At 43.1% G+C, this 14,594-nt stretch overlaps 1 protein-coding gene across 36 annotated transcripts in view; it reads right to left on the minus strand.

Moving 5' to 3' along the window:
- Positions 1–14,594, minus strand: part of clasp1a (cytoplasmic linker associated protein 1a) — a 78,710-nt gene that overhangs the window by 20,775 nt on the left and 43,341 nt on the right. For 13 of the 36 annotated variants that reach the window (XM_056439066.1, XM_056438949.1, XM_056438983.1 and 10 more), the window contains exons 13-25: positions 13,740–13,875; positions 11,633–11,703; positions 11,209–11,268; positions 10,638–10,715; positions 9,537–9,704; positions 9,277–9,323; positions 8,421–8,585; positions 7,671–7,694; positions 6,034–6,141; positions 5,604–5,630; positions 4,483–4,647; positions 2,337–2,441; positions 532–594 (exon numbers count right to left, since the gene is read on the minus strand). In XM_056439066.1, coding sequence (XP_056295041.1) covers positions 532–594; positions 2,337–2,441; positions 4,483–4,647; positions 5,604–5,630; positions 6,034–6,141; positions 7,671–7,694; positions 8,421–8,585; positions 9,277–9,323; positions 9,537–9,704; positions 10,638–10,715; positions 11,209–11,268; positions 11,633–11,703; positions 13,740–13,875 — 1,217 coding nt within the window. The remainder of the gene's footprint in view (positions 1–531; positions 595–2,336; positions 2,442–4,482; positions 4,648–5,603; positions 5,631–6,033; positions 6,142–7,670; positions 7,695–8,420; positions 8,586–9,276; positions 9,324–9,536; positions 9,705–10,637; positions 10,716–11,208; positions 11,269–11,632; positions 11,704–13,739; positions 13,876–14,594) is intronic. The other 23 variants (XM_056439049.1, XM_056438957.1, XM_056438824.1 and 20 more) reach the window with 10 other exon arrangements.

Here is a 14,594-nt window from a genome sequence, read left to right on the forward strand (position 1 = left end):
TTACTGTTTGCGTATAAAGCCATACACCGTGAAATGAACGAGCTTGAAAAGATACACCAGAGGGAAATAATCTCACGTCTCCAATAAACGAAAAGTAAAAACACAAGAAGAGGATGAGCGTGGGGCAGGAAGACACAGGCATGTACGCTGCACCAACAATGAAACAAAGGACGGGAACCCACAGCCCACGAGGGAGAAGAAAACAACACGGGCACAAAGCACAAAGTCCAAATAATAACATGAATCAACACGTCGGCGAGGCTGCGATTCCACAGATCTCAGCAAAAAGGAAAAGGCGTGGCGATGACGGGACGAGCAGGTGAAACCAACGGCGCCCTCCGCATGCTGAACGCATACGACCCTTGTGACCTTTCCTGTGTGATGAAATACTAAATGGGAGAACATAAAGTAAAGGAACGATGGCTGCTACGGCTGTCACGTCACTTGAAACAACCACAGGAGCATGCTGGGGCCGATGAAATAAGGACTTTGGTAAGGGAGGGGCGGGGGGGGTCCGGGCGTGCATGTCACCTGACTGGCCGTGGGGGTCGGCTGTGGAGAGAGCACTGGTTGAACGGGAATGACGTCGGGAGGCTGCAGGGGACAAGTGGGCAACATCCGGACCACGGGGTTAGTCTCACACACACACACACACACACACCTGTTAGGTAAAGCTCAGGGCACGTTTTAACACCACTACTCTGACCATTACATACAACTGGCTGGACTGTGTCATGTTCTTTTATTTAATTGGGGGAATGAATGTAGTTAGAGATGCTCCGATCAGGTTTTTTGGTGCCGATCACCGATCACAGAAATCAGTACCTGCCGATCCGATAATACCGATCACCGATCACGGTGTCGGTTGAAGCATTCTATTTATTGTGTAGCATTATTGCCTCGGACTATGAGGATGTACATATATATAAAGCACCTCAAACATTAAAGAAATTACAGATTTCTTTAAACATTTAGGACTTTTACTTTGAAAAATGTCCTAATTGATACATTAAAATTGTCTTGATTGCTATTGTAGGGGATTTCAGATATGTATGGAACACATCTGCATCATTCATTTCCTGGAACTCTTGGGGAAATCCATTTACAGGACTTTTTTTAACATACAAAAGTCTGACTTATTTTTATAAACTCTTCCTTGGTCCAGTAAAAATGTTTTAATGTTAGCATAATTTAAGCTAAATCTCAGAAACGATCTATAAAGATACAAAATCAGTTCATTGTTTATTTTTATATGTTAGTGTATGATTTGTCGACTTCTTATTTTCTCCGTTGCAGTTCGCTGCGATTGAAACGTCTCTGATAGTTCTCACAGACTTTATGTCATCTGATCGGCCGTTTTGAGAACGCCGATCAAAACCAATAATGGGAATATCGGCGCTGATCAGATCGGAGCATCCCTAAATGTAGTAGTAGACTCTGGTTTCCACAGAAGCCCCCAAAGGAACCTCTTCTTCAGTCCCGAGTACAGGAAAGACAATTATATATATTTATATATCAATGAAGTAGACTGAAAATGAATGAATAAGACTATTGCTTGAAAGATTAGGAATACAATTCTCATTTCTCTGCAGTGTGACTACACACATCTGGATGCATAACATCTGGATGAACAGTGTAGTATGGGCGGTCGCATGATTTATGACATGACCACATTTCATTCCACACGACAAAGAAGAAATCCAGAAATAAAGAGGTGGCCAAAAAAAAGAAAGACCAACAAACTCCCTTCTCTCAGACTGACTGATGGTTGATAGAAACAACAACAACAACAACAACAACAGGTGTAACCTATGCTATGCTAACAGCACCGACTCCAAGTCACCGACACGCCTGGCAGACTCCACTCCTGCTCTATGGAAATATTAATGTTGTTCTTCTTGTGGCTCAAAGGAAGGCCAGTTTTATAGCTTCTCTCACCAGCATAACTGTTTTCAGCTGCGCTCACATAAAAATGGTTTTCAAGGGTTTTCGAGACTTCATTAAACACCAGAGAATAGTCATTTACACATTAACTATGTCGAGAGTATTTATGATTCATTTAATGTTATCTTGTGCTTTGAAAAATAAGGACATTTCTAAGTGACCCCAAACTTTTGAACGGTAGTGTATGTTCCAATAAGAAAGAAACAGCCACTTGACACAGAAGAGACGATCGTCCCTCAACCCAGAGAGACGCCACCAGTGCAAGAGGAAGACGGGAAGAGGTAGAACCACACTACGGAGAACCCCGGCACCAGAAGGGAGGCCGGCGTTGGCGGTCGGGATGCTCGCTGGGGGGTGGGGGGGGGGAAGTGGTCCCCACAGCTGGTACTCACCCAGAGGAGTGAAGCCCCGAGCGGGGCTGGTGTCACGGCTGCTCTCGCGACTGGTGTCGCGACTGCAACCCTGACTCATGCTGGGGCGGGGAATACGGCTCCGGGCTAGTGTGCGTTCGGGAAGAGCAGCAGGAAGAAGAAGAAGAAGAAGAGCTTTAAAACCACACGGGACAACAGGTGGGGGTGTTAGTGGGCATTCATGAGGGAGGGGCAGAGAGTCGGGGACAGAAAAGTTGGAGGAAACAACACACTGGAGTCTACTCGGAGCACTTAAATGAGCTTGGCTACACATGTTTTAAAAAAATGTCATTGTATATTATGTGCCTCAGTATATATATATATATATATATAATATATAATATATTATATAAATATACTATATAATATTATATAATATATATATAAATATATATATACTAAATTACACAATAACATAAATGTTTAGTTTGATTAAAAATAATAAATATGTATATAAATGTTTATTCTTTTAATCAATCTGAATAATATGATGATATATGAACACATTTCCAGGACTTTTCCAAAACTTTTCGGATTTAAATTTTTTCCCCAGGACTTTTCCAGGACTGGAAATACCCATTTGTAAAATTCAAGGACTTTTCCAGGTTTTCCATGACTGTCAGAACCCTGTATGTATATTTATGTGCTCATACTGTAGGTTATTTTGCTCATATGTGAGTTGTTGTTGTCCATACGTCACTGTCTGTCTACAGATGAATATTAGTTGCATTATGTTATTGGAAATGTTGTAATATCTGGCCTGGACAGCAGACACATTTTATTCTCTAACTCTGGCTCACTTACAGTTTTACTGTATTGTCCCTGTTACATAAACAATTAAATTAAATGATGTGGTCATTAACATCGAGGGGCTTGTTTGCCTTGAACACATCAATGTGACGGATAATATATTTAATAAGTGATTTCATGTATCAATTTGACATTTTGGACCGAGGCACAGAGCAACAGCTCGGATCAGGACACAAATGGACTAGAGAGAGGAAGAAGAGGAAGAAGAGGAAGAAGAGAAGGGCAGTGGCAGGGTGCCGGGTGAGTGAGGTGGTCGAGCGGCACACTGCTAGTCAAGGTTAATCCGAACAGATATTAGGACACTTCACATTGTGATGCTGTTAGAAGTCACAGAGGAACAGCATCCTCCTCTTATTGAGAACAAAGCAAAAACAGAAGGATCTGTTCAATACAATATTTCCTCTTATGGAAAACACTTTTCCAAAGACCCAAAGAGCAGCCGGGCCGTGAGGGGGAGGAGTCACCACAGTTCGTGGCCGTCCAATCAGCGCCTATGGTAGAAAATGCAAAGTGCTGCTATATGGACGCAGAGAGCGGACCTCTCCTGGAGCCGTGCCAGCAGCGCCTACATGTACCATGATGCATTGCACACACAAGGATCTCCATATCCTCACGCAGCCTCAGACTCAACCTCAGTCTCTGGCTGGACATCCAGGTCCTCTGAACACACCGCAGCCCTTCCTTCAACGACAGAGGGCGGCGCCGGACGCGGGTCAGCCCGACAGGAATGCGTCGCTTCAATCGGCGACATTTACCATCAACACTGACTGGACTCACAAGAAAGGAGGCGGTTGTTCCCTCAAAAGACGACATCAACCGTGGCCAATAGGAAAGAAGGCGGCCTGTCACCATGACTACCCCTCATGAAGAGGACCACAGGAACGCATCACGTTCTACTTGATGGTAATACGCCATGTTTGTAGTTTCCCTCTCAGCATCAAGTACGGAAAAAAAGATTCATTGCCATCGGGCAGCGCCCACGACGGCTCACGTCACCGCGCTCTCTCCCAACCAATCAGAGACCAGATCTGTGAGGACGGTGAAGGAACTCTGTGTGAACGTTTGTATCACGATGAAAAGGAGCTGGACAGACGCCGGAGGCTCTGTCCTCTTTGTTTTGGACAATATGTGCAGCGCTTGAAAGAATCAGGAAGAGAAGGACGGATGATTAAAATAATCAGAATATATAATTGTATGGCAGTTTTTTGACACAGATGCCGGCGTCCTCTCGGCACAATAAAAGCCAGTCCCGGTAACTCGCTCTCCCAGACTCACACCACCCGGCCAGCGGTGCCTGTGTGATTCCTTCCGGCCTTACCGAGACCCATCCGGCTGGGGCTGGTCTCGCGGCTGCAGCCTTGGCTGCGGGGGATCCTGGTGCGCTTGTCGGCCGGCGCGGTGGAGGCCGGCGCCGCGGTGCGAGGGATCCGGCCGTAGCTGCCGTGGCCGAGCAGCTTGCCCGGGGAGCTGGAGCGGCTGCCGGCTGCCGGGAGACAAGCAAACACAACAACATGTCCTGTGGTTAGACTGAGGCCCAAGCTCCGGGAACAGGCCTGGTCCGACCTCGAAACACAAGCTACGAGTCAGAGCAGCATCACGACATGTCGTCTCCCACGCGTATTCATCTCAGTGTGGACCGCAAACCTCTCGTGGATCTCATGGATGTAGTTACAGAGTTTGAAGGTGGAGGAATAAGATTTGTACACGACAACACAGAAGTTGGAGTCAAACAGAACTTCACAAGAACTTATTACAGACACCTACAGGGTGGAGGGGGGGGGGGGCTGGACTATGTGGTCAGATCAGTCTCAATAATTGCAAATACACACAAAGAGACTCACAAATACATTCCAATGCACATAAATGCATTACGATTTATATCAACGTAAAAGAAAAATTTCACAAATATATTTCTGCATTTCTGCGTGGATTTCTATGTATTTGTTTGTCGATCTCAAAGACCCACAAACTAATGCAGTGTGATCCACAAACCAACACGTCGTCATTTATTCATGTGCATTGGAATGTATTTGTGAATCGATTTGTGAGCATTTGTGAGTCTAATTTATTTATGAATCGTTCTGCGTGCATTTGTGAATCTGTGTGTTTGCATCTGTGAGTCTCTCTGTGTGCATTTGAACTTATCTGATCTGACCTCACACTGGACCAACGTTCTAACTAACTGTGAAACATTTACTGAGCAGTAATCAAGCGGAACAACCGACGCTTTAACGGGGAAAACAAAATGGCCACAAAGACGACACACATTTCTGATTCCAGACAAACTGCGGGAAGGTAAACGTCTGTGAGGGTGGCGAGCGGCGCATGCTGCTACTGGACGTGATGAAACCAAAAGGGAAAAGACCAAATGAACGAGGAGGCGTGCTTAAGGAGTGAGGAGGCGTCTGGGCTTGTGATTGGATGAGGCTGAGGCCTTACCGTTGATGGGATTGGCCGATCTGGATCCTGGGTGATGGAAGCAATAGGCGGGACAGGGTGGAGAACGGTCAACATGAGACACAAGGGGTCGTGTGTTTATTGCATTTTACCCAGCATGCACTCTGACCGGCTGGGAACTTGTCGGCTCGGTACCGATTCCAGACGGATCGGTACCGACATGCATCAATGTCGGCTCGCAAATACACACGGCTTGGTGAGTGGCTCGGAGTGTTTATCAGGCTGCTGCAGCACATGAGAAACACCACACACACACGCGCGCGCACACGCACACACACGCGCGAGAAACAGCAGAATATCTGGTATGATCTCACGGCCGATGCAGACAATGATCATACCTGCACATGAGAGTGGAGGCTAGGTGCGGGGGTTGTGTGTGTGTGTGTGTGTGTGTGTGTGTGTGTGTACGTACGTTGGGACTGAGAGACCACTTTGGCTCGGCTGCGCCCCCTGTTGTCCACCACCAAGGTGCTGGCTCCGCCCACGCTGCTCGAGCTCTGCCTCCGGGTCCGAACGCGACCTGGACGACAAGGGGGCGGAGCAAGAAGAGAAGCAGGGGGAGTTTTTAGATATTTAATGACTTCCACGTGTTTGACCCCCCGACCCCGGACAGAGACGCTGGAGGAGACAGGATGAAGGAGAGCTGGGTGAGGGGGTGGAGGCCCCCTGAAATCACACTGGAGGGAAACGACCACGGGTCCATTAGGTTGAAGATAATTCTCGGAGCGAGCGAAGACGCGAGCCACACACAAAATGAAAAGAAGCACAACTTGAGTGACTTTTAAAGTTTGGAGTGTGTCTTCATGTCCTAGAACAAACCTGAAGAAATATGGGCACACTTTTTGAACCCAGAAGGACAAACACGGAATATCATTTGCAGTTTGAAACGCCTGCAAACACGAGGAGGACTCTGGCAGGAGGACTCTGACTACGAGGAAACACACATCTCGTTTTGGATGGTCAGCTCAAAAAGCCAATAAAACCAAAAGGGGAGTTAAAAGTCGAGCTTCGGGCTTCAGGTACCGTTCCCCCAAAGTGGGGGACGAGATGTAGCGTGTTATGGTCACGCTATAATTAATAAGCAGTCGTTTGTGATACTTAACGACCCAAAGAAAACTTGAAATATATTTAAATTGTAGCCTCTGCGTTCTTTAGATTTTAAAGTGTCAACAGATGTTTTTAACCAAAATAAAAAAAGGCAATTTGCAGTGAGACAGCAGAAAATAACTTTATAATACACGTCTTCTCTCTCACTAAATTTGACAACAAGCTGAATTGTACCGAAGCCCGAAGCCCCGAGCGTCTGTCAGAGTCGTCGACTTCATCCGTAGATTTCGTGGATTGTGGAGCTGTGACTTCTACTTTCATCGGGAAGAGTCGACAACACAGGGACGTTCGTGTGGGACACGTTTTAAAAAGGTGTAATCTTTAAAAACGTATCCGACATAAAAACCCATTCTAGCTTTAAGTCATGAACACAGGAGTGAAGAACATGAATTCACCGTCACCTTGCTGTCATTTGACCCCTCGGGGCTACCGTACCGTTCATTTGTGGGGAACTGACAAAAGAAAAGAGAAGATCTGTCGCACGAAACTGTACGTTCTATGAAAATAAAAAGTGCTGTGGTTCTAGAACTCCGGCCACATCGTGCACACAGCAGTCCAACCCTGGACCGTACTTTATAATCCAGTGGCCGCTCCACAGGACGAGGGACCGTGGCCACCATCTTTAGTCGCGGTTCATAGTTCATAGTATCAGCTTCTGTGAAGACAGAAACTTCTTCCCGACAGTATGAAGCGGTGACGTTGGACTTGATGGCCGTGTGAGTAACAGAGTTGATGGACACAGTTGTTAGGGTTACAGTAAGAAGAGGACATCCATGCACACAGTCCATGCAGTTCCACTGGCGACCACTGGGGGGCGAGAGAGAGGAAACGATGGCACGGACAGCTGACAAAAAGACACTCACAGCACTTCACTTTCTTGTGTTCTGTGCAACACACACACACACACACACACACACACACACCAAGAGACACAAGTCTTACCATCACTTTTACCGGGAGTGCCATCTTTTGGGCATTTAAGAAAGGCGGTGCAGCAGCGAGTGGAGGAAGAGGTATAGAGGAAGATATTAGTAGCAAATAGAGCAGGAACAGGAGTGAGTGGGTGAGTAAGGAGCCTCATCCTCATCATCATCATCATCATCATCATCAGTAACGGCCATTATGAGGCTATGGGGACTCATTGAAGAAGAACGAGTGAGGGAAATATGGCCCAAAGGATTCCAGTTATTATTTCATCCGTGTTGGTGGGGATGGGGCTTAAACATTTCCCATTTGCTTAAAATGTGGTGAAACCCTGATTTAACTGCGTCACACTCCCCAGCCTCATGGCATCCATTTGTCAAAAGTGTCAAGGGAGGATTCAAACGTTCCTGCCGACAGAGCGCTCTAATGACAACCTGGGTGGTCGTTAATAACCCGTCAGGCCCATGAGAGCCACTGACTCCGGGAGAAATGCTTCAATACTTCATGATGCTGGGAGATGTCGACAACACCTGCTTGACTGGGCCTCGGGAAGAAGGACTACGCGAACACGGCAACGCGTACTTAGAGGAATTCTGTCAAAAAGTAGCTGATTTTATTCTTCACGTCGGACCGAGAACGCCTCGTCCTCGTCCGCTCCTCCGCGGGTTCTCTGAACGCGCTGTTCTTTTACAGGTCGGCGTGTGCCGTTTCTGCGGAACGACACAAAAGAGTTCTCCCGTGAAGACGGTGCCGGAGATGAGCGGTTACCTAAGGAGGCGTAGGACCCCGGGGGGAGGGCCGCCGCGGAGCCGAACGGCGAGGAGGCGGGAACGGTGGTCAGGCGGCACTTGGCGCTGGAGGCGGCGTTGACATCGACGTCACTGCGGGAGCGCTGGAGAGACGTGGTCGACACCCGGGAGCCCGCCAGCTTACCTGAGACAGAGGAGACCAGGATGCAGTCGCGGGCGCCATCAACGCTGTGGGGCTTCACGTCTGCACGTGTGCATTTACATGCAGACGCACAACTCATGTGTATTGTCCAATTATTAGAACAGATGTTGCGTGTACATCTTATGAATGATAATATTTCTTATTTTGTAATTAATATTATATGGAGTTCTTCTGTTCCTAGACATTAAGACCATTTATTTTATTCTTCCCTTCTCTCATCTTAACCACTGAGCTACGTATCAGTGCTGGCAGGAGCAGATGGACCCACACCAAGGGATGGATAGTTACTACTGAACTCACTCCTTGTTATACTTCCTCTATGACAGGATAGTTACTGCTGTACTCACTCCTTGTTATACTCCCTCTATGACAGGATAGTTACTACTGTACTCACTCCTTGTTATACTCCCTCTATGACAGGATAGTTACTACTGAACTCACTCCTTGTTATACCTCTAAGACAGGATAGTTACTGCTGTACTCACTCCTTGTTATACTCCCTCTATGACAGGATAGTTACTACTGTACTCACTCCTTGTTATACTCCCTCTATGACAGGATAGTTACTGCTGTACTCACTCCTTGTTATACTCCCTCTATGACAGGATAGTTACTACTGTACTCACTCCTTGTTATACTCCCTCTATGACAGGATAGTTACTACTGTACTCACTCCTTGTTATACTTCCTCCTATGACGCTCTTCACAGACAACGGACGGCTGAAAAACACAGAAATCACTCTTTAGACTTTATCGACATCATCCTTCAACACAATGAGCCGTCAGCACTCAACAGTTTACGGCAGAACAAGAACAATTCGTTTTTTTCTTCCTCTGAGACAGATCAAAAGCAGCTCACACACACACACACACACACACACACACACACTCTGCTGGATTGAGGTCCTCGGTCCTCAACAATGGAGGGCTCACTTCAGGCTCTCCTGGGAGGACGAGGAGGAGCGGTCCGACGGGGGCAGAGACAGGATGCTGTCGGAGCCCTTCAGGTGAGACTGGAGAGCCTTCTGATAGGTGGACTCCAGCGCCTGGAACAGATGCTCCGCCTCCCTGCTGTAGTGACCATGGAAACCCCAGTAGCACCTAGAGGTGAGGGCGAGGAAGAGCACACGGTATATGAACATACGGAAACATAAAATTCCCCATAGAGAACAACAATAAGTGGTGGAAACAGCTGGTTTCATCTCGTTAACGACAGATGTGGCGAAATAATCCAGGCCCAACAAAACGATATCGTCACGGTACCCAAGTCACGATACAGTAATTTTACGATACTTAAGCCGCGATACAATATCATGGAGATATTGCGATATGAAGCAATGCAATATGTTGCAATTTATTACATATTTTAATGTGCAAATGAAGCAGTTTGTCAACATGCAGTTTTCACTTCAGTCCATTTCAAATAGTTCAATGAACTCAAACATGTATTTTTATTAATTTCCTTCCATTTACGTTGTTTAAGTCATCTATAGTGGAGTGATGATTTTCATAAAAACACACAATTCAAATGATGTAAATGATGTGAATTGCTAAATATAAATCGTACTTTTTTAAGTATGAGCTGCTTAGAGCTGGTGTGATGAAGTTAAGTCATAATTCACTCACTTATCTATTCACGTTCAAACAACTGTATTTTTTAAACACTAGATTTAACAAGATTACATTACATTATTATTTAGTTATTGTCATTATGAAACCACAGTTACGGCCAACTGGGTTAATCCCCGACATTCATAATTGCAATTTAATACGTAATCTACTAAAAGATTGATACTTAGCAAAGTTTTTTTTTTATTAACATAACTGTTGATAAAAAAAACACATGAGAGACCATTATGGACACTTCTGTTTTTCTTCAATGCAACACTTTATGTTTTATGTGCCGTGCAAAATGAGCAGAATGACTTCCTAAAGTAAACAATGACATCAACAGGTTCATGACTCCTCCAGACTTGGAGTCAAGTGAAACTAGGAAACGAGAGGAGGTTCAACACGACAGGAACTGAGACTTACTTTCGTGCGATGGCTCTGGCCTCAGAGTCGGCGTCGTGGATCCCTTTCTTGATGGTATCAGTCAGAACAGCCACATGCCTGGGGTAGGACGGGAACATGGTGGTGAGGGCACAAGAGACCAGGAGACCAGGAGACCAGGAGACCAGGAGACCCAGGACCACGTTGAGGTAAACCAGGAGGTCTGCCAGCTCTTAAACGCCCCACATGCTGAGCTAATATCAGCCCTGAGTATCTATTCCGTCTCTCTCATCTCTCCACTGCTCCACAGGCGGTGTGGACACTCACAGCGGTTTTCACACGCTTTTTAAAGTCTCCGCCGCCGCGGTTGTCATGGTTGCGGTGATGGAAAGCCGCCTCATTGCTGCGGGTCTTGATAATGACGCCTCCCCTCGGGACTCATGCATTTAAGAGGCCTCATCAATGAGGCGTCCAACCGACACTTGGCCAACTCAAATGTTAGCCGAGTCTCAAATGCCACGACGTGAGAGGGGAGAGCATTTACACACACACACACGCACGCCGCACTACACGCAGACACACACACACTCACACACACACACACACACATTACCTTTCCAGTGTGTTAGTGTGCCATTCTTGTAGAATGAGGTCTAAGAACTCAAAACTGCGTCTGGAAAGGAGACGAAACAACAACAACAACAACAACAGGACATTAAACATAGGAAAGAAACTACAAACAAAGAAACTACAAATGGAAAACACAGGATATGACATGTCAATTAAAGCAAAACAAAAGACTGTGAGTTGAGTTTTAAAGAATGAATTGTCTCTAGAAACTAATCATTATATACTGTATATTATGATGTTATATTAGAGCCATTGTAGGTCAAGAACAAAAAAATCAGAGCAGTGGAATATATATATATATATATATATATATATATATATAATAACCTACAATGACCCTAATACAAAGTTGTAGTGCAATGTTAAACTAATTCTTCAGAGTGGAAGAAGAATGGAGGTCCTCTTACCGTCTGACTGCTACTGATTTGACGGTGCAGTTACTGGCGATGATGGGGATGAGACGTGGGTAGTGTGTTCGCTGGAAGGTAATAACATGAGGTTATAACATATGAGGTTATAACACATGAGGTTATAACATGAGGTTATAACATATGAGGTTATAACACATGAGGTTATAACATATGAGGTTATAACACATGAGGTTATAACATATGAAGTTATACCATATGAAGTTATAACATATGAAGTTATAACAAGGTTTATAACATATAAGGTTATAACATATGAGGTTATAACATATGAGGTTATAACACATGAAGTTATAACATGAAGTTATAACATATGAAGTTATAACAAGGTTTATAACATATAAGGTTATAACATATGAAGTTATAACACATGAGGTTATAACATATGAGGTTATAACATATGAGGTTATAACATATGAGGTTATAACACATGAGGTTATAACATATGAGGTTATAACACATGAGGTTATAACATATGAGGTTATAACACATGAGGTTATAACATATGAGGTTATAACATATGAGGTTATAACACATGAGGTTATAACATATGAAGTTATACCATATGAAGTTATAACATATGAAGTTATAACAAGGTTTATAACATATAAGGTTATAACATATGAGGTTATAACATATGAGGTTATAACACATGAAGTTATAACATGAAGTTATAACATATGAAGTTATAACAAGGTTTATAACATATAAGGTTATAACATATGAAGTTATAACACATGAGGTTATAACATATGAGGTTATAACATATGAGGTTATAACATATGAGGTTATAACACATGAGGTTATAACATATGAGGTTATAACATATGAGGTTATAACACATGATGTTATAACATATGAAGTTATACCATATGAAGGTATAACATATGAAGTTATAACAAGGTTTATAACATATAAGGTTATAACATATGAGGTTATAACATATGAGGTTATAACATATGAGGTTATAACACATGAAGTTATAACATGAAGTTATAACATATGAAGTTATAACATATGAAGTTATAACAAGGTTTATAACATATAAGGTTATAACATATGAAGTTATAACACATGAGGTTATAACATATGAGGTTATAATATATGAAGTTATAACACATGAGGTTTATAACATATGAAGTTATAACATATGAAGTTATAACATATGAAGTTATAACAAGGTTTATAACATATAAGGTTATAACATATGAGGTTATAACATATGAGGTTATAACACATGAAGTTATAACATGAAGTTATAACATATGAAGTTATAACAAGGTTTATAACATATAAGGTTATAACATATGAGGTTATAACATATGAGGTTATAACATATGAGGTTATAACACATGAGGTTATAACATATGAGGTTATAACATATGAGGTTATAACACATGAGGTTATAACATATGAAGTTATACCATATGAAGGTATAACATATGAAGTTATAACAAGGTTTATAACATATAAGGTTATAACATATGAGGTTATAACATATGAGGTTATAACACATGAAGTTATAACATGAAGTTATAACATATGAAGTTATAACAAGGTTTATAACATATAAGGTTATAACATATGAAGTTATAACACATGAGGTTATAACATATGAGGTTATAATATATGAAGTTATAACACATGAGGTTTATAACATATGAAGTTATAACATATGAAGTTATAACACATGAGGTTATAACATATGAAGTTATAACATATGAAGTTATAACACATGAGGTTATAACACATGAGGTTATAACATATGAAGTTATAACATATGAAGTTATAACATATAAGGTTATAACATATGAAGTTATAACACATGATGTTATAACATATGAAGTTATAACATATGAAGTTATAACACATGAGGTTTATAACATATAAGGTTATAACATATGAGGTTATAACATATGAAGTTATAACATAAGGTTTATAACATATAAGGTTATAACATATGAGGTTATAACATATGAAGTTATAACACATGAGGTTTATAACATATGAAGTTATAACACACAAGGTTATAACCTATGACAGCGTGTTAATCCACCGCCATGGAGGAGGGACACGGACTCCTTACCCTGAGGATGAGGCGGATGGTGGCCACTCCGGACGTGGCCATGACCTTGGCGCTGTTGGGCACGAGGCTCAGCAGCGTGGGCATGATGCTCTCCGCGCCGTGGTCGAACTTGATCCCCAGTATCGATGACAGATGTCTGTCGGAGGGGGGAGGAGAGAGGACGCAGCGGTCAAGGACACGCTACGTACATCTGACCGTCTCTTCCCGAAGAGGAGTGAGCAAGAGGAAGAGTCTAGAGAGGATTTTATTCTCTGCATTTTAACGAAGGGCTGAGAAGCAACTGGTGATATAATGATGTTACTGAAGAGACCGAGGTGGAGCGGTCAGGTGACAGGTGTGTGGCTGCAGGGGTTAATACTTTACGAGCTGTTTGAAGAAGTCTTATGTTTACATGTATCTGCCGGGTTAATGACTCAGCAAACATAAAGTTTAGTTCTATTACCAGCTGTGGAGACACTGGTACAGCTGTCTATTCATAAGGCACTCGTAGTTCTATGTATTTCACTTGTGATTCTGTATGTGTTTGATGTATTTTCATGTTTTGTACTCTCTGGATTTAGTCTAAAATGAAAGTTTGAAGAGAGGTAAAAGGCTTACGACAGATTATAAAGACAGTTTGATGTTGTTGCTAATCATTGACATTGACCAACATCCCCCCAGCATGGTGTGTGTTCTGTCCCCCATGTGAACAACAGTGGCGTTATGGAAGCAAACGAGCATTTAAAGAGTTCACATCCTGAAAATCAATGAATATTGCAAGTTATAGTCTGGACTGATGTTTGTTAGAAGATTTCACTTTAAAATATTATTAGTATCTCATTTTATGGAAATTGTTGTTGTCATATTTTAATCCTA

The sequence above is a fragment of the Pseudoliparis swirei genome, chromosome 2 (assembly GCF_029220125.1).
Source record: "Pseudoliparis swirei isolate HS2019 ecotype Mariana Trench chromosome 2, NWPU_hadal_v1, whole genome shotgun sequence".
Lineage (NCBI taxonomy): Eukaryota > Metazoa > Chordata > Actinopteri > Perciformes > Liparidae > Pseudoliparis > Pseudoliparis swirei.